The 23,152-nt window shown below is 45.7% G+C and overlaps 2 protein-coding genes across 10 annotated transcripts in view; one reads left to right on the top strand and one right to left on the bottom strand.

The window, feature by feature from the left end:
• SPTAN1 (spectrin alpha, non-erythrocytic 1) overlaps positions 1–4,879 on the top strand; it is a 52,705-nt gene extending 47,826 nt beyond the window's left edge. For all 7 annotated transcript variants that reach the window (XM_042786804.1, XM_033012035.2, XM_042786806.1 and 4 more), the window contains 6 exons: positions 1,508–1,562; positions 2,094–2,290; positions 2,680–2,733; positions 3,220–3,366; positions 3,707–3,854; positions 4,555–4,879. In XM_042786804.1, coding sequence (XP_042642738.1) covers positions 1,508–1,562; positions 2,094–2,290; positions 2,680–2,733; positions 3,220–3,366; positions 3,707–3,854; positions 4,555–4,680 — 727 coding nt within the window. In that variant the 3' untranslated portion in view covers positions 4,681–4,879. The remainder of the gene's footprint in view (positions 1–1,507; positions 1,563–2,093; positions 2,291–2,679; positions 2,734–3,219; positions 3,367–3,706; positions 3,855–4,554) is intronic.
• DYNC2I2 (dynein 2 intermediate chain 2) lies at positions 4,846–12,627 on the bottom strand. Of its 3 annotated transcripts, none has more exons than XM_042786807.1 (9): positions 12,445–12,627; positions 11,478–11,732; positions 10,623–10,732; positions 8,749–8,906; positions 8,215–8,324; positions 7,445–7,612; positions 6,818–7,050; positions 5,843–6,000; positions 4,846–5,284 (listed from the first exon to the last, which is right to left on the bottom strand). In XM_042786807.1, the coding sequence occupies exons 1-9, from the start codon at positions 12,568–12,570 to the stop codon at positions 5,046–5,048; spliced, it is 1,557 nt and encodes a 518-aa protein (XP_042642741.1). In that variant the 5' UTR covers positions 12,571–12,627; the 3' UTR covers positions 4,846–5,045. The 3 variants fall into 3 exon arrangements, with proteins under 3 accessions (XP_042642741.1, XP_042642742.1, XP_042642743.1); XM_042786808.1 differs by having other exon boundaries at positions 12,435–12,600; XM_042786809.1 differs by having other exon boundaries at positions 12,438–12,600.
• Between the last annotated feature and the right edge of the window lie 10,525 nt (positions 12,628–23,152).

Raw genomic sequence — 23,152 nt, 5'->3', positions numbered from 1 at the left:
TAACATTATTTTTGTGTATGTGTAACCAGCATTTGAGTAATTTTCTTTCATTAAGTACTTGCTTGTGTTTGCTGCAAGGTGGTGCTGGCTTGGAGTGTGGCTCCCCTGCAGTGGCCGTGTTTGGGTGTGTTCTTTCCTCTGCTCGCTCTTTCTTCCTTTTTGGAATTTACTTGGTTTCTTTTCTTTGACTAGCATAGCATATCGTCGTGTCATTCGTGTCTATCAGTATGAAGTTGGGGATGATCTATCTGGAAGGTTTTTTTCCTCTTATTTTCTTACCTCACTTTGGTTTTCAAATGCACCCTTTAATTCCAAGGCTCGCTTTCCTTCCAACTAACTTTCACGGCTTAGAGATGCTTGGAGGTTTGTTTTCCTGTTGACTCTTTCCACGGCGGGTTCCCAGCTTCCTGCTGAGGGTTCTGGGCGTGCGCTTTATCTCTTTGGGCGTGCACTGAATCTGAGCCTTAACCCTGTGGTGAGAAACACCCAGATGTTTGATGCATTTTCATTGCTACAGAGTGATTCAGAAGCTTCTTGAGAAGCTCAAAAGCATGTAGGAGGATAGACTTTAGTGGGGATGAAAACCTGGGTTTAGTGACTTAAACAGCCCAAGAGTCAAAGGAGAGGACAGCCCACCAGCACAGCACCCAGACTTGCTGTCTGTGCGCAGGTCGTTCTTTACGAACACTCACAGTACGTGTGGGAAGGACAGAGGTTCTTAAACACTGCTGCTTAAAGGTTGCTTAGGGTCTTGGGGGGGGGAAGCGGCATCCCGAGACTTCCCGTAGCTAATCCGGATGAGGTAGGTCTTGCGAAACCATCGCCACAGGGGTGATCTCCGCATGCTGGTGCGGGGGCTGCGGGTGCCTGGAAGCTCAGCGTGGAGGGGAGCGGCTGTGCCTCGGCTTCTCTGGGCGCAGGATGGCAGAGCTGGGGCGGGAGAGGCAACTGTCCACCAGCCTCTGCTGGGTCGGAGAGGTCTGTAGTTTTCCGCAGAGGTTTTATTAAGATTACTTTTAAACCAAACCAGTAGTTTTCAACATTTTTTCCCCCCCTATTTTATCCCCCTGTAACACACCTCTGTAGAGCTCCTGTACCTTACGGGCAAACCCAGCCCATCTCCACTTGAATCACCTGTAGTTTGTGTGTGCGTGTGTGTGCTGGGCACCGTGGAGTGGGGTGGGACTGCACCGAGTCTCTAATTTCATTAGATCCAGTAAAGCGGGTGCTTTGGATCTGGCATGAAGTGTGGCTGCTGATCGTGTTGCCTTTCAAATGGGGCTAGAAATTAACTATATAAAGAAATAAGACTCAAACAAGATGTACACGTGTCAGCCTGAAAGAGGATGAGTCAGAATAAACAAAACACAAAACCAGTGTTTAAATATCTACAGGAGAATAATACTGCTGTAAGGATCTTTAATTTCAAGGAAGGACTGTTAATTTCAAGCCCCACCTGCCATTTTTATGGGGTAGGTGCTCTTCCTCACTGTGGTTCTGTGTTTAGGTCCTGTATGGTGGAGGAGTCGGGAACGCTGGAATCACAGTTGGAAGCTACTAAAGTAAGGAATGCTCACCTACTGCTGAAACACCTTTCCCAACTGATGACTTGGGAACACAGGGTGGGAAGGGAAATGCGTGTAATCATATGGGGAAATCTGCACTGATTTTACACATTTTGCGTACTGACGAGACCTTTGGGGTTACCTATTTACATATCTGATGGCTACTTACATCACAAGCCATTACACAACACTGATGTATTTTTCCTTTTTGTTCTTTTTTCTAAATGAGCGGGGTGGGGCAGAGAGGATACGGTATTTTCAGCACATTTCCTAACGAGGGGGTGTTTTGTCTCAGGAACTGGTTTGCAAGCCCTGCTGTTTTCCAGCAGTGTGCATGAAGAGGAGCATTGTTTTGAATACTATTTTACATATATATACTCTATGTATATATTATATATAAATACACTGGGATTTGTATATGTACAAAGAAGAATATAACCCTTCCTCCCCTGCCAGCCTGTGTTCTGACTTTTGAAGGGGTTTTGTTTGCTCTCCTTATTTTTTCTCCTCTTCACTCCCTCCTAACAGCGCAAGCACCAGGAGATCCGAGCTATGAGGAGCCAGCTGAAGAAGATTGAGGACCTTGGAGCAGCCATGGAAGAGGCACTTATCTTGGACAACAAATACACGGAGCACAGCACCGTGGGGCTGGCGCAGCAGTGGGACCAGCTTGACCAGCTGGGGATGAGAATGCAGCACAACCTGGAGCAGCAGATTCAGGCTCGGTATGGCCAAGCCCGCGTGCGGTGTAAAGCGCGTCTAGCGTGGGGGGTGCGAGACAGGAGACACTTCTGCCCGTGTCTGCAAACAAACCTTGCACAGTCCGCCCTCTGTGCTCTGAGGGGTGGAGTGAGCTCCTGAATGCTGAATCCCCACCACCTCCTGGCCGTCATCAGGGGGGTGAAGTTAGCAGTTTTGGAAATGGTTCCTGTTGGCCGTTAGCAATGACGAGATCTTAGAGGAGTTGATTTATTCTGTTGAGCCGTGGTGATGTAATGGATTGTTTGCTCGTTTGTCCTCACCTTCTGATGCAGAGGCTGGCTCGGGGCGTGTGGGCTCCAGCAGAGTTCTGCAGTTCAGGAACTGTTCATGAGCTTTGCTGCTTCCTTTCCAGAAACACGACTGGAGTCACCGAGGAGGCCCTGAAGGAGTTCAGCATGATGTTCAAGTGAGTCCCAGGGAGCGCGTGCCAGAGGAATGCTCGTGAGCTATTTCTGGCACGCGGACGGCTCCTGTTCACAGGATTCCCTGCCCGATCTGGGGTAGCTCCTTTGTTGTGTGCCCAAGTTTGTGCTGAGCCGCTCCCATCTCTGCCAGATGGCAGGAGCCTCCCAAGCCACCTGCTGCTGCCTGGGCGCAGCCACGGCCGCGCGAGAGCCTCTCCTGGGCGCGCTCGCTTGCGGGCACAGTGCTGTAGGAACGGGGAGTGCCAGTGGATTCCTGCTGGAAATACAACCATTTTTCGGCTGCTTTTTAAGCAAAGTAAAGAATTTGTCCCTACACTTTATGTATGTCAGATAGGCACTGTTTATTGAGTCAAGCTCGTTTGTCCAGAATAGTGGGCTGATTTAATCTGTTGTAGTTTTCAGCCCACTGTGTGGCTTTCAATACTCAACAACTGACACTTAAAAATATGGGGGTCTTATGTTTTTAGGCACTTTGACAAAGACAAATCTGGACGACTTAATCACCAGGAGTTTAAGTCTTGCTTGCGCTCTCTCGGCTATGACCTGCCGATGGTTGAGGAAGGAGAACCAGACCCGGAGTTTGAGTCTATTCTTGACACTGTAGATCCCAATAGGTACGTGGGCTGCACCTTTTATTTTTCTATTGAAAAATATTGTATCGGTATCCTTTGGGGAGTTGGCTGGAAGGTCTCCCACAGGCTGAGCGACCGCTGTGCTTACTTCTGCTGTGGAGAGGTTAGGGTTGTTTTTACAACAATTCATGTGAAAGGCTTTATGAAGGTAAGACTGACACTTATGAAGAAGAAAATCTCTTTAGGAAATGACCTGGTGTTGACGCTCTCCGGTATTAAGACTTTGACTCCTCCCAGAAAAGCCAAAGCCCCTCTCAGGAGCGTGTGGAACGCTGTGCTCTGGCTCTTAAGGGAGTGTTCACACGCTGTGTTTCCCTGGCAGGGATGGACACGTCTCGCTGCAGGAGTACATGGCGTTCATGATCAGCAGGGAAACAGAGAATGTGAAATCCAGTGAGGAGATCGAGAGCGCCTTCCGCGCCCTCAGCTCGGAGGGGAAGCCCTACGTGACCAAGGAGGAGCTCTACCAGGTAAGTGCTGGTCGGGGCCCACCCAGGAGCAGCGGGGCAGACGGGGGCTTTTGGTTCACGGGTTGTTAACAAAGACCAGCACCGAGTGTTTGGAGGTTCGTGTCGCTGTGGTTGAGTTGGTTCTGAACCTGCCAGGGCAGCCTCTGGCCAACACAGAAATGATGGTAACAGCCCTACCTGCCCAGCTGCTTTCCTGGCTCTGTAGAGGCGGCGGAAGAGCTTTAACTGCCAAAGAACTACTCAGGTTGAGTAAAACAAAGGCTACTGCAAGGCCTGGGAGGGGAGGGCCTTCACTCTGTCTGTCCTCAGACACTGCTGCGTTCCTTTTGTCGGTTGGGAGACTAGAGGGAGATGTTTCTCCAGACACCAATTCGAAGGAGAAACTTAAGCCTAAGCTTAGACAGCACGAACATCTTCTCCCTGCCAAGACAGCAAGTTTTTCCTGTCTGAATCCTGCCAGCTGGCAGAGAAATAGAGGTTGCACTGCTTCCTCGTCTTGGGTACCTGTTCTGTCACCTCTTTGGTGGGAAGATTCAGGTCAGACCTTCCAGCCCTCAGACACCCAGTGCCAACAGCCAGAGCATTTCCAGGCTGGGGTAGTTCAGCTGCTCTGGCCGCTGCCATGAGCCCCTGGGAAGGGGAGGGAGGGCCGCAGCCTCCCAGCACCCGGCTCCACCTCCGTCCTGGCTTTGTCTTTCAGAACCTGACCCGGGAACAAGCCGATTACTGCATTTCTCACATGAAGCCCTACATGGACGGCAAGGGCAGAGAACTTCCTTCTGCCTACGACTACATAGAATTTACACGTTCACTCTTCGTGAATTGATCCGAAACACTAGTACCAAAAGATGCAAAGAACATGCTCACGTTTGCTGTCTGTAGCTCTGCATGTGTCTCTCTCTCTTTGTGCTCTACAATAATCAATGTTACTTTATGATGTAACCTTAAACTGCTTAGCTTAAAACTGTTAGGGAAAACAAACATATTGCAGTGTGCTTCAATAAAAGTTTACTGGTCGAACCACATCATCTTGTGTTTAATGGTAAAATGCAAATTTAACTGTTATGTGGATGAAACTCCAGCTGTCAGTTACGTGTGTTTTCCAGGCCAACGCTGCGGAAGAGGTGAGTGAGCAACTTTCCCTGGAGCCAGAGTAGCGACGAGCTTCCCGCAGCCCGTTGTGCCGCTGCCTTAGTCCGTGATCTCGCTTGCCAGCTGCTCCAGGTGATTCATTTCCCTGGGTCCCTGCTCGGTGAAGTCAGAACTCAGCTGCCAGATTTTGACTGCACCGGTAGCATCCCCGGCTGCCAAGAGCCGCGTTTGCTTGATGTTAAATTCTAAACAGTACACGGGGCATCCACCCGCAGCCTGCTTTAGGGAAAGGGCAGGCTTCTGCGGGCTCTTCTCAAAGTCACACAGGTGCACGTCTCCTGTGAAACAGAAACATTTATGGCAGCGGACTTTGAATTCAACAGCAGATGAGTATCTACTTGTCTGGAACTTAAAAGTTCTTTTTAACCTGCTTCCCCTCCCCTTTGATGGGGTCTAGGCTGTGACAGCTGCAAGACAGGACAGATTTATGCAGCTATCAGAGACCTGAAACCAGCCTGCCACGTTCTGTGAAGTCTCCATTCCTTAACTCAAAAATCTTTGAGCAGTTTTCTAAGGAAAAAGTTCTTGTTTTAAACCATTAGCTCTAGAAGTAAATGTCAAAAACAAGGAACCCAGAAATAAGTTTTAGCTACAGTAATGTTGCCCTGTTGCAGCCCTGCGAATGGCTGTGGCACCAGAAGGTATCGCCAGAAGTGAAAAATAACCGACTGAAGTTGTCTTGCTAGAATTAGAAATGACTCCGTTATACTAATTACACGGTACAAACTATGGTCACTGCTCATGGGTAGTGCTAATCAGTACAATTGACTTGTACTAATTAAAACCCAGCACAATCTTCATTTTGTGTCTAAGAATAGGCCCCTGCAGTTACTTGCCTTCCCCAGACGCAGCGGCAAAGACCAGTGGCCGAACTGGAGACCAGCGTACGCAGAAGAGGTATTTCTTTGATAACTGAAGAGAAATGAGGGGTTGTGTCTGCAACATGGAGTGCAAGTGAACTTGTCCGTCAGTCCCACAGCTCAGAAAGAGGTTCCTGGAGGAGGGAGGAAGCAAGAAACAACTTGGTTTGGCTTTATTGCTAAAGACAGAGCAAAATTGACTAAAGGAGCGTGACCTTCGGTAATAGTGCTGCTTTGCAAAGGTCTGAACCTGTTTCCTAAAGCAGTGATTTCCACGCCAGACCCGGGGATGTGGTCGGTGGAGACGCAGCTTTGTTCCTGCCCTCAATTAAGGTTAATGAGGGCTCATGTTGGCCACCCCGTGTATTGCTGGTGGGTTGTGGGCCAGGGATGCCTGAGAACTGCTGACCTAGAGCCGGGCATTGTTAGAGCTGGGTTTGTCTCATGCAAATTAAACGCAGACCTGGGCTGTCAGCATGTTTCACAGAAACGTGGCTTGGGGCCTCTGCCATGGGTGAACTGCAGCAGAGAGGGGAGCTTCCAATTTAAATTCAGGCAGCTGCAAGTGAGATTTCTGATGGGCAGATCAGCTCAACACTGAGAAGTAAATAACTTGTTCAGCTCCTCCCCCTGTCTTTAAATTGATCTTCAGTATTAACGTCTGGGATGATCTAAGGAAGGTGCTAATGTTCTACCCTGGCTGAGTGCAGACGCTGTTTTGTGTCCGTGTTGTGCCCACATGCAGCACATTTGAGTGGGCAGCGTCACCAGAGCCCAGGGATGTTGTTTCTCCTACAACGGGAAGTTACTCGATCAAGTTCCCGATGCCAGGGGACCCGTTTTTGGAACTTTTACACATGCACCCCCGGGGGCTATTTGAAAAATGCAAGTTTAGAGCCAGGCAGTAATTGTGTCCAGCGTGCAGCAGCGGTGTCAATTCCCAGCACTCGCCTGTGGAAGGGTGAGCAGCTCACGGAGTACACCGGCCCACCGTGCGGGGAGAAGGCGAGCTCCGCTGGAGCCCTCAGGGGAACGGAACTGCCCGGGCGATGGAGAGCCGGCGCCGCTGCTGCGGTGGAGCACCTCAGGGAATAGCCGCCCTCCACACCGACAACGAACAGGCAGGGGTCGAAGTGTGAAAAAGAGAGCGAGGTCACACCCACGGCTGCCTCTCCCCGGGCGAACTGGGAGAAAAAGAGACAAGGGCGGTGTCAGGGCCGGGGCTGCAGGGAAGCTACACGGGGTTAGAGCAGCACAGCTTGCACCAGCTACAAAGTTTGTAGCACTGCTCCACCGGTACCCTCTGCAGTAGCCTCCTACAAGGGATTCATGTGAATCAATATTATTACAAGCAAGTTCTCTTCTCTGTGCCAGCAGCTTCTCTTTAGAGCATGGCAAAACCTCGCCTGTTGCCAGTCTTCCAAGAAGCGATTGCAGTATGGGGATCAAGGGTTAGGGCGTATGTTCCACATGGGCTTTTCCTGGTCCTTCTCATGTCAAAGGTGAGCTCTGCCACCTTGGGCTCCAGAGTGGAGAGGGTTTTTGTCACATCGGCCCTCTTTGAACTGCTGAACTCACCTTCTTCAGCTGAGCGCTGCGAGGGATCTGCTGAGCCACCAGGGCGAATCCTTCGGTCAAGGCCAGTCGACCATCTCGCTCCTCCCTCCACACCAGGATCTTTCCATCCGTGGACGCACTCAACAGCCGGGAGTGGCTTCTGTGCTTGGTGTCAGGTAACCAGTTAACCTGTTCCAAATGCCACGAGCCCATGAGGGGGACAGTCAGACGGGGCAGCCTGCGCTCCCCTGACCCGCCGAGGCGACACGGGGGCAGCGCCAGGCGCCAGCCCGTGACCTTGGTACTAAACCAGCTTCTGCTGGGAGCTGGCACGCAGAGGGAGATGCTAGGAGAGAAATGCATAGGTACTCAGGGCTGAATGCTGTATTGCAGTTTCTGCAATTCACCTGCAATCATTTTTGAGATGTATTTATAGCACTCTCACCCCGCTCTAAACAGCTGCATTTTCCTGACTTTCAGGTGAGAAAATACACAGAATGCCCCAAGTCACAGAACCCCACAAGGACAAACGCCACTAGGAGGTCAGACTACAGGACACACTTGCAGCATCTAGTGTTAAGCTTCCAACTAAGGATTTGTTACATTTTTAAACCACTACAAGTATTGTTAGCTGCATCTGCATCAATAAACAGTTGCAGCATGGGAATGGGCTGCCTCTTCATTTATCCTGAACAGGGAGAAGTTATTTTTCACAGGGTGAGCATAAGGGATGGAACAGCAATGGCAACTCTCGCCTCCCCCAGCTGCCTCTGCTGTAGACGTTCTGTTACCTGATAGACTGGATCGGTGTGAGTGTCGTCTGTCATCCCCGTCCTCCAGATCACAGGGTCTTCTGCTCTGCTGGTGTCCCACACCACCAGCTCCCCACTGAAAAGGCCACCTGAAAGGACAAAGATAAACCATCTAATAGCTCAGAACAAATGCACGAATGTGCTGTGGTGGAAATGGGCCCGCCAGCTTCAAAGGACTGGTGGCTCTATACAGGGCCCAGCTCTGCTGTAAGAGAACACAGCTGTACTGAAATAAGTACGCTCTTCCCACATACACCCAGGGCTGAATTTCCTCCTGTCCTCTCTGAGGAGATGATATAAAGGCAGATGTCACTGAAAATGCAACAAATCCCAATTCAGAAGCAACAGTGCACTTATGGATGTCGGTGAGCATTTGCTCCTCAGTTTGAGGAGCTGCAACGCCATTACTTCTGCAAGAGATCTTAGTCTGAGCTGAAAGAGAGAAAAATAATGATCCAAGCTGAAGGCAATGAGGGTACATTTCAACTCGGATCTAAGGTAAGAGCGACCTACCAGCTATCAGTGAGGGCTGGGCGGGGTGGAAAGCCAGGCACATGACAGAACTGGGAACATCCACCACTAGGTCAGGGCGCTGTGGATCCAACCCTCTTCTGTCCAGATTCCAGGTACAAACGTAGGACTTGTCTGTGCTCCAGTCCCCGCTGTCCAACCTGAAGAGAAAACTACATCTTATCTTGTCTGTTCCACAGAGAATCCCAGTCCAGCAGAACTGGTATGCTCCACTGGTCACTTAAGCGTGCTGCTTTGTGGCTTGAAGGAAAACTGAAGTGAAGGGATCATGAGGTGATGAAACTTCCCTGCGGGCTGCTATCTATACTGTGTGTGTCAGTCTACTTACAAAGTGCCAGCAAATAAATTTCAGATATGATTCACTATTCCAAGACCTATCAACCGTTCAAGTAATGGGAACCATCTAAAGGGCGCGTACAGCAAGTTGCTGTGAGTATCTGGGAATGAAAAATCTAAAGAGATCAAATTGCTCCTGATGTGCAAACCATGTTTCCTCTAAACAAGCACTCAAAGATCCAGGGTCTGAGAATACCTGGAGGACTGACAGGGGCTGAAAAGGCTTGCTCAGTCTTGCTTGGCTTGAGATAAGCAGCATGATTTGAAGTCCAGGTGCCTCCACAGGAACACAGAACATTCTTCACAACCACCAAATGGTGTTGATGACCCTGCACAAATCATGCCATGCACCCCAGCTCAGGAGATTTCAGTCCAGTCCTATGCCCATCATACCTGCCTCCAACAAGCAGATCATGAATTATTCCTCTGGGATGCTAACAGATACTCACCACTCTACTTCCTTTGTTATTTCTGTTTCATTCATCACACGCTTACCAAAACGTTACATGTATTCTGTGACTAGCGCCACACTGTCCAATGTGATATCCCATCTTGCTACAAGGAGACGATGTGGAGGACAGAGATCTACAGAGCAGTCAGTGGTCAGGACAGGAAGCAATGACTCTGAGCCTCACTTCTACTGCCTTTATTTGATGCCCTTAATTATTTTCTTGGATGAGGTATGATCAAATAAAAGAAGTAATTTTTCATCCAAGGGGTAGCTGATCTCTGAAACTCCTTACTAAAGGATGCTGTAGATGCTAAAAGTTTGCACAGTCACAGAGACTGTGTAAGTTCATGGGAGGGAATTCTACTGAGGGTAACCACAGACATGGAAACCACATTCTAATCTGAAAATAGCTGCAGACTGGGCGAGCAGAAGGAGCAACTAGCATACAGGTTTGCCCTGTTTTACTCTTTCCTACACATTCACTCGACACCCTTTTTGATGGGGCTTTTAATCTAAGGAAATGGTAGCAGAACAGAAAAGGAGGAAGGGCAGCAGTAAGGCACAGGAAGGAGAGGCTGCTACAGACATGCACTGAATTAGATGAATGTTTTGTCCAACCCTCATTTCAGAAATCCCAAAGTGTTTGTTAGCACATGTCTGTGGCACCAGGCGCACGCGTGAATGGGTGCCAGGTTCATCTGGGGTGCTAAGAGACCACATTAAAACAACATGATCTTCAATGAAGATAAGCACAGACTTCCAAACCTCACCTACATGTATTTGCAAGCGCATCTGCTCTTTACATTTTCTTTCCTAACAGAATCTATCTAGAAACAAATCAGTAAGAGTACGTGTATCCATTTTTGGGGCTGGGTGGAAGGTAGAAGCAATAAAAGCCATGATTTTATTTCTGAGATTTTGTTTCTTTAAATATGAATTATTTAACTTGCATAAGGTGTATATATATGCCTAATTTATTACTGCAGAGAAAGCGAGCATATCTAAAACTCAGGTCAGCCCGAGAGTCACATCAGCCTCAGCTGCACTCTCGATCCATGCAGACACTCACCGGCCATATGAACATGCAACAACGGATCCTGTTGCATTCCATGAGACACTGGTAACCTGTAGGTTTTGATCCCGAGCCTCTGGGTATGACAATGTATGCAAACACAACACCTGGAAGAGATCAAATTCAAGCACTTGAAGCAATAACCTCCAAACACAGAGAAATGAGATCTGTGCACGCCCCTGCATGTGATCGTATGGTTACAGCGTTGGCTTCCCGTCTGACCAAGCAGAACATAGATATATGTGAAAAAGTTGTTTAATTCCTATTGGCAAAAAAACCCACAACACATGGCCCTACCAAACCAACTGTTGCCTCATAAGTACCTCTCACAGGCTGCACACTTCAGGGGCTGCATGACAACTCTGGACGGCTGCACCATAAGGATCTGCAACAGCCCCACAGGTATGAGTCTAGCACCCACTCAAGCTTCACAAGCAATGGTTTGAAAACATGTACCAACATGTACTGACTGAGACAAATTGCTTCCACTCTTGAGTACAGTACACTAAACAAATACAATCTAAGTAGGAAGAGCTGCCAAATCACTGCTCCTAGATACCTGCTAGGCTGGCACGCTCTGAAGGGGCTACTGGGAGCTGAAGATAAACCCACACCAGCTGCAGGCTTCCTTCTCACAAAGCTGCTGCAACACAGTCACTAGCAGGAAGTTTTACCAAGCAAGGCCAGGCCACAAGCAAGGGAAAAAGCTGGAGAAAAGAAACAACTAGCAATGCCTAATTATTAGAATCTGACAAGAACAATCACAGCAGTAAGAAACAGAACTAACGAGTTAGAGCCACTGCAGCCAGCTCTGCTTTGGTAATGACAAGGAGCTGAATTCTGTCAACTTACTGTTTCACTCTGATCTGTCCAGTTCACTTCAAAGCCATCAAAGGCATGGCTTTTCCAGTTTTTATTTAGCTCTTTGATAACAGCATCCTCCACTCTCCGAAGGAATGATAGAAGGCTAGCGTAATCTACTTGGACTTCTGGCTGCAAGACTTGGACAGCATCTCTACTTTGATCCGTCTGCACACTGGCATCTTGGCTCGTATGAGATTGAGCTGCAGTTTCTACTGTTGAAATTTTCCCCGTCTGGCAACTTTTCTAGTAAAAGAATACATATAGTCTATAAACCAAACAGAAAAAAAAGACTGCTGCATACAACATTCAAAGCATCTTCCTCTTTCTGGCATTGCACAGGGACATTCAAGCACATTTTCTCATCTCTGGTTCATGGTTAAAAGCAGGGTGCCTCTGTAACTGTCTGGGTGTCGGTGATGTATTTGTGACCTTCACATGATCTGACAGGAGACAGAGATGCCTGAACACCAGGCCAGTTCAGGCCCTGTGCTCCACATCATGGACCGGGAAGGATGAGAGAAAGCAAAAAGGCAGCGAGCCTCCAGAGGGAATAGCAGACACCAAACACGATGCCAAGCGCAGTATTATCAGTTCTTAAACTACTAGCTTTGTGGCAGCTGCACGTGCCAATTTGTATAAAGGCCTAAATTAGCAGAACGCTGCAAAGGGGCCGAACCAACAGGCAGACACCGTCTCTGCCCCGGGCACCAGCGGGGATCCAAAACGCCCCGCAGGGAAGGTCTCCGTCCCGGGCCGAGCTTGAGCAGCGGGGCCCGCGGGGGGTTCACCGACGGGCACGGCGGGGCCAAGTCGGGGCAGGGCCGCCCCCTCAGCAGGCGCGGGGGGAGGGAAGGTGCAGGCCGCCGCGGCTCTGGCAGCCGCCTCCGGCCCGGCCCCTCCCGGCCGGTATAAGAACGCGGGGCGAGGCCGACCGGAGTCCCTCACCACCTCGCACCGCGCGCTCCGGGCGCTCCTCCACAGCGACTCCACAGCGGCGCCGGGCGCCGACCTGTCCGCGAACATGGCGGCGGGCGGGACCGCAACCCCGCCGGCTGCCCCGGCCCGCTCCGCCGGTTCCCATGGAAACGGGCGAGGCGCCGCGCGGTGACGTCACCCCAAGCGACGGGGTCGTCGGCCTGAGGGCGGTAAAGTGACCCGGGCGGGCGCCATGTTGGGGAAGGGCAGGGAGGGTTCGTGCTGGGAGGGCGGCGGCTCCGTGTAGGAGAGCGACAGGGGCTGGGCCCGGCGCCGGCGTGTGCCTCGGCCGGCACCTTTGTTACCGCCGTAGGTGGGGCGGGGGCTTCTCTTCCCCCGCCGGGCCTCGGCTGGTGGCGCCACGGGAACGAGTGGCCCCACCGGCAGCGGTTGCCAGGAGTTAAGATGGCGCCGGCGTGGTGGAGGGAGAGGGGGCGACAAAGCCGAGCGCGGGTTGGGGGCAGCTGCGGCGGGAGCCGCGGGGCGAAGGGCAGGGGAGGGCCGGGCCGCGGCGCGACGCATCGTGAGGCAAACGATGTTTGAGGGGAAATCTGATATTCGTCCGCGGGCGGCGCAAAATGCCTGCAGCGCTCAGCGGTAGAAGTTGTGTCTCCCGTGGCCGTTCCGGAGCCGCGGGCATCCCTCCCGCGATGCCGCTGACGGATACCCTGGGCCAGCTCGGAAACGGCGGGGGCTCCGCTCCGGAGCCCCCCGCCCTCCGGAGGAGGAAATATTAGTAATGCCAGAAACGGGGTGTTAAGAACAACGCTTTGGTTAGCGTACAGCTTGCCGAGAAAAGCGGGGTAGGGGAGTCAACTTCAAATCCGCGTGTAAAACCCGGTGTGCATTCTGGGTTCCTTGCTTTTTACGTTTGTTGGCTTTTGATGAGGGAATTACGGTAATTTGGAGTGTGGGTGAATTACTATTTAACCTCGTTCCCAGCTCACTGCACGCCAGCTGGGTTGGCGGAGCTGAGCAGCTCTCCTCCCAGTAGCACTGGAGAGCTGTAGTTACCCCAGTGCACAGTCTGCCCCGTGGTGTGGGTACAGCTGGGCAACCGTCATCTGCAGAAACATTTACATGTGTCACAGCTTTCTTAAGTAATTATTTCTAACAGGTATGACAGGGCTTATAGGTTTTTTTCTAATTGTAACTCCATTGGAACAACTTAATGATGAATGCACAGGCTAAATTTAGCTCTGGCATAAGCAGGCACAGATGCGCTAACTTCAGCGGAGTTATTCCTGCTGTTGCTGGGAGGGAGCTTGGCCTGTATGTAAAAAATCAAGATTCCAGGATACAGAGTAGCCACTTTAGCACATGTGAATCCATATATCTCAGAGCTGGGTGCAGTGGTTCTTCCGAGGAATTTCAAGTACTTCACAAATAATAGTGAAGTAAGATTCCCTAAAACTCATGATAAAGAACTGTTACAGCCATTTTGCAGGTAGTGAAATTGAAGCAGAAAGAGGTTAAGTGGCACCTCCTTCAAAAGTAAGGAAAAAAGTCCCAATGGAACCGAAGCCACCAGATTTCAAATCCTGTACGGTGTATCTGCTGTGATTCTTCCCCTGGTTTGTGTGGACCTTCATGGTACTCCACAGTACAGCTAAGAACATAAATGCATTCTTGGGTTGGCCCAATGGTCCTTTTAGCCCTGTAGTGTCTCTCTGATTAGCACTGGAGTTAATCTGAATTTCTAGAATTCAAGTTCAGCATCTCCTGCAGCAGGAGGTAGCTGGTATGTGTGGAAGCTCCAACGATGGCACCAGGAAGCGGCTTTTCAGTGCCGGGATGTGAGTCTGACAACTTTCATAGTCCATTTCTCTTGTAGGCTGGCCCCTGGCACCTCACTCTTGGTCACTGCCATAAAGCAGTGAAAAATGGACTAGATGGACCATTGTATTGACCAAGAAGGGTATTTTTTAATGTCCATTTTTGTGGTATGGCTTATTTTTTATCAGGTCGAATATCAGGATGTGACTTACAATACTTAATGACAAACTATACTCTGCTGTCCTTTTCTACCAATTTTAATACAAGTGAAACATCTCAAAAGCCACAGCTCTACAACTCTAGATTTTTCAACCCTGTGTCTGTGGCCATGGGTTTGAGATTACTTCACCATCATTCAACTTTCTGTTTCCACCTTGTTTTAAACATCCATTTACAAAGCAGCTTTAAAAGACACATGAATATTGGAAACAATGTATTTGGTTTTGTCCCAGCAGGATTCCAGTTCCTTCTCTGTAGAAAATACTTGATGGTCTGTCTCAGTGTATTCGTTTAAGAACTTGACTGCTATATCATAAAACAGTGCTCTACTGCTATTATTGGTGAAATCCTAGTACAGCGCTTACTAAGAAATGCTTGTTTTTTTAAGAGATCAGCTCGAAGATGCAAAACAGTGACATGATACTCTGTCTCTTAATGAGTGAAATATGTTTTCTATTCAAATTCACCAACCCTATTAAAAGTACATAACGCAAGAATTGTTGGAGGAGTTTTTCTGCTGCAAATAGTTAATTATAGGAAGTAAGGGAACCTCTTTAATCTCGATTTACTTTGTGTTGAATAACTGATACTAAATATTTGAATATTTGAACCCAATAGCAGAGTGTTTTTTTTTAAGAGGTTCTTAATGTTTAAGATTTATCATCTATAAATAGACCATTTTAAGTCATCACTAAATTATCTTTAATTGGTATGATTAGAACTGCCAAGGAATATTACTGTTTGGTAGTAGAGTAAATATTACAAGCATGAATTTATATACCATCTGAATCATAATAAAAATGCTAAGTGCAAACTGCAATTTAAAAACTTTAAATAACTTGTCAGAGGGAATTTAAGGAGAAAAGTTTGTGTGTTTTGAGATGGCAAAGTGAGATAAGAAAACTGAAATTTGAATACGTGAAACAGACGAAAAAGAAATCAATGAATTTTCCAGCAGGTAATATGCAAAGTTACTGCAAATGTAGTACATGTTCCCTGTAACATGGTGCATGCCTGGACATTTTCTTCCCTGAGGATGAGAAAGGAGCAAACGGCTCCAGAAGATGACTGTTCTAAGTAATTGCAGTTTAATCCTTCTTTATTCCCATATCTCTGTTTTGCTGGGGTTTCGCTATATCAACAGTATTTCAATAAATCTTGCTTTTTCTTTCTGGCATAGCAGTATCAGATACATAGATTTTTTTTGTTTTGACATAGTAACACCACATTGGAAATAAGGTAAAATCAGGGATAATTGGGGGAGAGTTGTTACTAACCTGAGGCTAGTAAGTCTGTCTAAAGTGGCTATTATTACTGTAGTGCTGATCTGTGCTTTTTCTTCTTTGTGTTTCATGAGACAAAGTAAGTTTTCACTTTCACATAATGGAGCAAATCATCATCAGAAAACAAGAACAAGAAAAGACTGGACTAGAGAGAAAGCAGTGTGGGAAGAAGCATTGGGAGAGAAAGTATCAGAAAAAATAATAAGATACAGTAATAACCATGCACACCGGAGGTATGATTTCTATGACACGGAGAAAAACAAATATTCTAAGCTACATCTCAGTAAAAATTCACCCACTAGTGGGTGCAATAGCTGCCCTCTATTTGTGATAAATGAACAACTGAGTTCTGTTGAGGCTCCAGACAGCCAAAACAGCAGTCTCTACCCAAAAATAGAGATATAACTGAGACTTCCCCTTTTACACCTTCCCCTCCATTCCCTCTGCCCCAAACAGATGCAAGCAAGGATGAAGAAAACAATACATATAGTTCAAACAAGAATGGAGTATCCGGCTATGAGAGGGCTCTTGGGGCTTAGCTTGGCAGTGAGGGGCTTGAAATGGGATCAAAGACATTGCCCTTCACTGACTGACAGTTCTGTTCAGCAAAACAGAACTTTTTACATATTTTAATTTGTTAAAAAAGAAAACACAGTAAACAGAGAAAACTCTTCAAGCAATAAAAAGGGTTTGTAGCAAATAATTGCCACTCCAGAACCTACTTGTCTCCCCAACTAGTATAACCAGCAAGATCTAATTCTGTTTCCCTCATTGTTCATTTCAAACCTGTGCATGACGGTACGGCTGCAGCATGACAAATTTGGTTTGGATAAGGCCTGGGTGCTTAAATGGATTGCCTTTGAATTAACCCAAGTAGGCAGTATAGAGTTTGGACTGGCTTTATGCTGACATTTTGTGCTTGTTACTTGGGTTCAGGCAATACCTGATCAGTTACTGCCATACTGTTTAGCTCTGAATAAGTTCTTCACTGTCATTTGCTTTAGAGTAAGGTGGTTTTTCTTCTGATCTAGAAGTTAGTCTCACTGAGGCTCAGAGGTTCGCATTAAATGGAAATATCTATACAGAAAAATAACTGAGATACTACCCAAAAGGTAAATTACTGGAAAGCCCCTTATATCTGCAGCCTTGTTTAAAAGGACACCTCTTTCGTTTTACCAATTGTCTGGTATATCTAATTCCTGAAAGTTTCTAGGAACAGCAGCACCCTATTGCACTACTGCAGGTGGTGATTTTGGAGTTCAAATGCAAGACCAAGAAGTAATGAGCTGACTGAAGTCTGTTTAGCTGCAGTGTTACCTGTGATGCTCCTCATCTCATATTCGGAATATACCATGAGCATTTATTTTACCCTTGCCAAAGCTCTGCAAGTTAGAGAATAGCTGGTGCCATTTTTTGACAGGGAAACTTTCAGGTTTAAGGGTTAGATGACTTGCCAAGTCATGCTGGGAATTTGTCAGAAAGAACAGGACCAAAGTTCCTAAATTGCAGAGCAGTGTTTCAGCCATATCTGATACATATTTTGTGGATGCATTGCTAATATACACAAATCTTATTTATTTTTGTTAGAGTTTTGTGATTTTAAAACATCAGGTATTCACACATTCACTAAACCTGAAGGAAAGAAAGGCCACCACAACTGTTCAGTGTTGAGAACTGTGTCCCTGTAACCAAACAGATGCTCAGTAGCTTCATGAGGGTTGCATGGACTCAGTTTGTTACCTCAAGCTGTGTGAATCCTCCAGCTATTTCTTCTCCAGTGCCATTCATAAAAGGTTTGTTAATTTTCTCCAATTCCTGACCTTCTCCCTGCTCCCCCTTCCCAAATGTCCATGCAGATACTGTGCTATTTTTGTTTTGAAAACCATACTTTCAATTTAGGCAGAAAACATGTTGCCTCATTTCTGAAGTTCTGTTACGCCTAGAGACATGATACATTATAAAAAGAATCTATCTCCATTGAAATCATAGATCTGTTATGCTTTGTAGAGTTAGAGTTCAGGGATCCTTATTAAATATTATGGGTGTGATTTCTTGCACTGTATAGGTAGTGCCTATCCCATATTTATTCCAACATCAATAATAAGACAAAGATTTTAGTCAATTGTAACCAAAACGGGCAGGAGCACAGGGAAAGCTTGCTTTGTGGCAGGTGTCAGCAAGCTACCACCACAGGGGCGCAGAGACACCATGCCGGTGGGTTTTACATGGCAAGCAAGGGCTGGCACAGGGCCAAGAGCCATGGCATATCGAAAGAGGCAGCTGTGAAAGGCTCAGGATCCCAATTCCTGGCTGTCACGGTGCTCCAAACCGGGTGGCAGCTGGGAGCCTCTGCCTTGGACAGGGGCTTGATACTGTCAACAAGTTGACTGGCAGGGTCTCTCTCCTTTTAGACTCACCAGCCTCTAGTTCCCGCTGAGTTTGTACCAGCATGCCCACCATCTAATCTCAGAAATAAAAGTACAATCTGGCATGCCATTCTTAAAAGGTAGCTGACCCTTTGCAGCACTAGCAACATGGAAGAAAATGCTGAGATCCCTTAAATTAATCCCATAATCAGTAACCATGCATGAGTAAAACTTATTTACCTGTTCTGTACATCACTTCATCAACTCATATTATGTCTATAGTATCTCAAACAGTTGTTGGAATTTTAATTGATGCATATAAAGCAGCTGGCTACGTCAGAAAGCATTGTGGACAGGTATTACTCATCTGAATAGAACTGGCTATCCTTTGCAGAAGTGTTGTTTCAAAAAAGGACATTCAGAAATAAGTAGTTATATTCTACTCAGTACCATCAGATTTGTGCTTATGTAAAGCAAGCAGAATTTGCATGACAGTTATTGATCGCTCTTCAGAAATCTGTATATTTATTTAATTTCAAGCATGCTACTTTAATTTCTTATATATTATTTCTATGAACACTGAACGATCAATAAATACATCATAGCTTTAATGGGGTACGGATATGTAATTTAAGAGCGGAGAATAAAATAATGTTCCTACCATGATGTTAACTAATACAGTAGGAAAGACAGATTTGCAAGGACTCCTTTTATTGATACAAATTTTACCTCCAATTAGAGAGTTTGCCTATTGCCAGTTTAGCTAGACCAGCAAAATCACCTTATACTTAGTGTGAAAGCCACTTCTGAAATGGCAAATCAAAATATCCCGTTTTGATTGGTCTGCTAGCCCAAGTATAACAAGGATCCCAAAGGATCCTGGAGCATATTATACAAACACACACAGATTTACAAAGTTAGGCACTGCAGAAAGATTATCATCTTCTCAAAAGCACATGACAGATTAAGGGAAGCAGAATATCTTGTATAGACAAATTGGGTATGTCAGTGTGAGTGTTTCGACTGCTGCAGAAAATGCCAAGTGATTTGTAATGATCACTTTCTTTTTATTGCCTCTGTAAGATGGCACCTTTATCTTTAAGGAGAGTGACAGGAAAGTAGTCTGGCAATCAGAAATAACAGAATGAGCCACCAATATAGTCAGTCTGTGTAACTTTTTTCTTTAGTGTATATGTAGGGTTCACAACACAAGTACTGATGACAGTCTAACAACAACAAAAAAAAAAAGAGTGAAAACATGACAAAACAGGGCTTAAGAAGGCATGAATGTGGCTCTCTGTGGAGAAGTGTAGAAGACAATTGCACCAATTACATGCTGGTTTTGGAACTCCATGTAGCCTAAGTGTATTGAAATGTATATTTGTAAGCAGGAGTGGTAGGGAGGGAGGATGCACTGGAATGAGGCCTGGAGCTGAAATGCTGTTGTAAAGGCAGTAAGAGGAGGGAGAGCTATAAACTGGCTGCAATCCTCAAATTTAAAAAAAGGTCCAGAAACATTTTGATGCCAAATTATGTGACACCTTTCATTCCTGTTTTTACTTTGTCCTTAGTTTTCCATTTAATTGATTGAAACTTTTCCTATTTATGCTACCAACTGTGGAAGCTGGGTTGACTAAAGGCATTTTTATTTTCCTCTATTCTAGATGGACAAACTCCTGCTTATGCAACAGCTTATACCTTTAATAACATCAGTATAACTGCATCAGTACTAAAAAGAAACCCCAGATTTCTTAGCTTCAATGAGGCCTGAGAGAACTTTCAGCAGTGCTGGGATGTGACAGGAGGCAATTTATAAGGAATTAACTCTGACAGTCACTTTATACAGCTGATTTTCAAAGATCTAGGCACTAAAGATGTGTTAATGAGGGTACTGAGGCTTCATAATTAATTATATTAGCATCTCTTTGTTACTCTCTACAACAGTAGTGCCTGGTTGACATTTCAATAGGAGTCTGGTAGTATTCTTTGTTATTATTATCCAGGAGTACAGTTATACCTTAGCTCCCAGAGGGCAATGTTGCATGTAAATGCCTCTGTGAATTGCAAGGGCCTTTGGATCTCAGTAAAAGCTCTTGAAGGAGACCCTGCTGGAAACTGAATGGATGTCAGTAAAATTTCTCTACTCTGGAGTCTCTCTTCAGATATGGACTCTCCTCCCCTTTCATTTCTCCCTTCCCTCCCCCCTTCCTTTCCACTGTGCTGGTCCTTCTCACAAGGCTTAAGAACAGCAACATCCAGCACCTTCTGAATGTTGAGTTCCAAACCTCTATAGGAAGGAATACTGACCTGAACGAAACCGTGAACAAAGTAACCTGAAAATAGGGAATATTTTCACATGCTTGAATTTTCAGTGCAATAAACCCAGTGCTGCCAGAAGGAGTCCCAGAAGTGGTGAGTCAGATAATAGATGTACGACTGTGGTGGGAGGGAAATGGTCTCTACTTTGTTTTACACCACCCCCCACTTGCAGAGGCAGATGAAATTATTTTCCAGTCATACCACTGCAAAAACAAACATAGAGTTTAAAGGTTATTTCCTTTGTGTGCTTCTGAGAGATGTTATTTTTGAATCTGAAAGGGGAAGGATGACTTTTTTGTCAATGATCTCAAATTCTACTCTGAAAACTATTACAGTATCACCTGAGGTGGCAGAGCAGCTATTTTGTTTATTGATAGATTCTACTTGCTTGTGTTAATTTAAACAAAACTTCCCAAAATAAAAATGTTTTTTTTCACACCAGTTACAATTGCAACCTTGTCATGGTTAGGCTAAGTTAAGGGCACAGTTTTACAAACACCTCTTCTAAGTAAGCAAGACTTATGCAACACATTCCTTACCCTTTCCTTGTTCACTCCTCCCTTCATGGGACCCTCTTTCTTGAGGGTAACACTGTTCATGCATCTGCACCAGGGAACCAGATCAGAGTACTAGTTAGAGTTAAAAATAAATGTTTTTTTAATGGGGACTATTTCTAATTGAAATCAGTTTCCTGATTCAATTTAACATGGGGCTACACAAAAAAACCCTGTTCTGGCACAGTTCAGGGACAGTGTGAAGGGGAAGAGGGGAGTAATGTGTGGTGGGGAATGCGTAAGTAGGAACTTCTACCAAAAATTAGTTTGTCAAACTATGTCCTGAAAGATTTTACATTCTTTTAAGCCAGAGCTACCTCTTTGTGTTCAGATAGCACCTTGCGCAAAGGGATCACAGTCGCAGAACTCTGAGGACTCCCAGAGCTATTGTAATACCAAAAAATAATAAGCGTTCCTACAGACTGACACAATTAACCAAATTCCACTTGCAGATCTTCATTGTTGGCAACTCATGCAGCATTTTATATAGCCGAAGTTGGAGACTAGTTCTATTCTTGAGTTCTGTCTCAGGCTCTAATGAGGAATAACTCTGGCATTCAGTTAACCTACCAATAAAAGAATTACTTTCCTCACAGAGCATTTTATATTTAACTTGATTTTTTAATCAGCTTTGACATTCTGAGATGAAAGTAATAATGTGTACAATGTATTGTTATAGCAAAAATTGTATATGACAGACCCTTACATATTTTCCTCTTTGCTTCACCTTTTCTGTCACTGTACTCCTACACAAGACTCAAGACATACTGCAAATGTTTGAATAATGCCAACTTGAAACTACAGAATTGTAAATAACATACTTGCTCTTCACTGAGCAATGTTGCGTGTATTTACTTTTATCTGGTATTTTCTGGCTAGAAACAGAGGTTACTCCCCTGGAGAGTTCACATATTGATAGTGCTCTACATAACAAGGGAAGTTTTTAATGACAAAAACAGCTACCACTTGGTAACAAGACAATGGATGAAATATACATATTGTCAAATTTTAGTCTCTACTGCTATTTCTGAGGAACTAAATCTTGAAGTGTTACTCAGCTTTGTTTAGGATTCAGCAAGTTTCCCTGCTGTAGGACTGAGATGATAGGTAAGAGTTTCAGGAATTGGCCAGAGTTAAAATCCTGGAAAGCAAACTTTTATAAATAGTCTTAGCAGAAATGCTGGGTCCCTTTTAATTTTCCCAGGAGTGGAGAAGAGGATCATCTGAAAAGCTCCTTGCAGGAGAACCCACAAAAGCATAAAGTATAGTTCTTCCTAGTCCTCAACAGTGTTCTACCCCTACTGCTTAGTTATCCTAAAACTTCAATTCAGCATTCATTTAAATTTATAATACTGTCACTCCCATGAATTTTTATCTGTATATGTTGTATCTCATTAGAAAGATTTTATATAGCACTAGAGCTTCTGCCCTAGCCTTTCTTCAGACAGAGCACCACTGAAGGAAGACTAGCAGCTACTTCCCCTGTGAATTATTTCAGGGCCTTCTACATAAAAATATGGTTGGCACAGCTATTCCAGTATAACTCCCAGTATAAATACTGCAGTATTCCAGTTTGAAAGTGTCCTTATTTGTGATTGATCATTCTACCTTGGAATACTTCTTGTAAGTGGTCCATTTTTCCAACAACTTCTGTTTAGAGCTTTCATTAGGCAGGAGTACAGGTAGTAAAATAAAACCTCAAACATAAACACAGGCAACCACAACATATATCATTTAATCACCATATGATTTCAAAGAAACATCTTGGTTTTCAGACATTTTCTGTGAAACTGTAGCTGTATTAAGCTTGGTTGAAGTCTTCCATTGCCTCAGTGCATCATGGATTGGTTCTAATACTGTCCTGCAAACTAATCATTTTGTATCCCTATGGATAGCTTGTGAACATCCACTGGTGTGAATGCACCAATGAAATCTAACTATCTGCCCTTGTAACACCCTGCAGGTGTTGCAGAGAGTGAAGAGACATGTTTGCATATGCCAACACATGTTTTCAAACAAAAATTTTGTACATTTCAGATCCTATCTTGGACTGTGAACTCCCCAGGCAAGAGGAGATGGATATTCATATCTGGAACTGGTAGTAGCACACCTGGACAAGTTGATATTTAAACATTTTTGCTTTTAGAAATTGCAATTCAGTAGTTCTGGAC

Source organism: Tyto alba, unplaced genomic scaffold, assembly GCF_018691265.1.
Source record: "Tyto alba isolate M040663 unplaced genomic scaffold, T.alba_DEE_v4.0 Super-Scaffold_11, whole genome shotgun sequence".
In the NCBI taxonomy this organism is placed as follows: Eukaryota; Metazoa; Chordata; class Aves; order Strigiformes; family Tytonidae; genus Tyto; species Tyto alba.
Note: the sequence above shows the minus strand (reverse complement) of the source record. Positions and strands in the feature narration are given on the sequence as shown.

Bases quoted from the DNA above. Each gene is read 5' to 3' on its own strand.
- DYNC2I2 (XM_042786807.1), bottom strand. From the start codon at position 12,570: ATGGGAACCGGCGGAGCGGGCCGGGGCAGCCGGCGGGGTTGCGGTCCC. The intron at 6,001-6,817 runs GCGAGTGCTGGG...TCCCTCCTCCAG, and splicing joins AGCTGCTCACCCTTCCACAG to GAACCTCTTTCTGAGCTGTG. The intron at 5,285-5,842 runs GCAAGTAACTGC...TCTGTTTCACAG, and splicing joins TGCCGCTGCGTCTGGGGAAG to GAGACGTGCACCTGTGTGAC.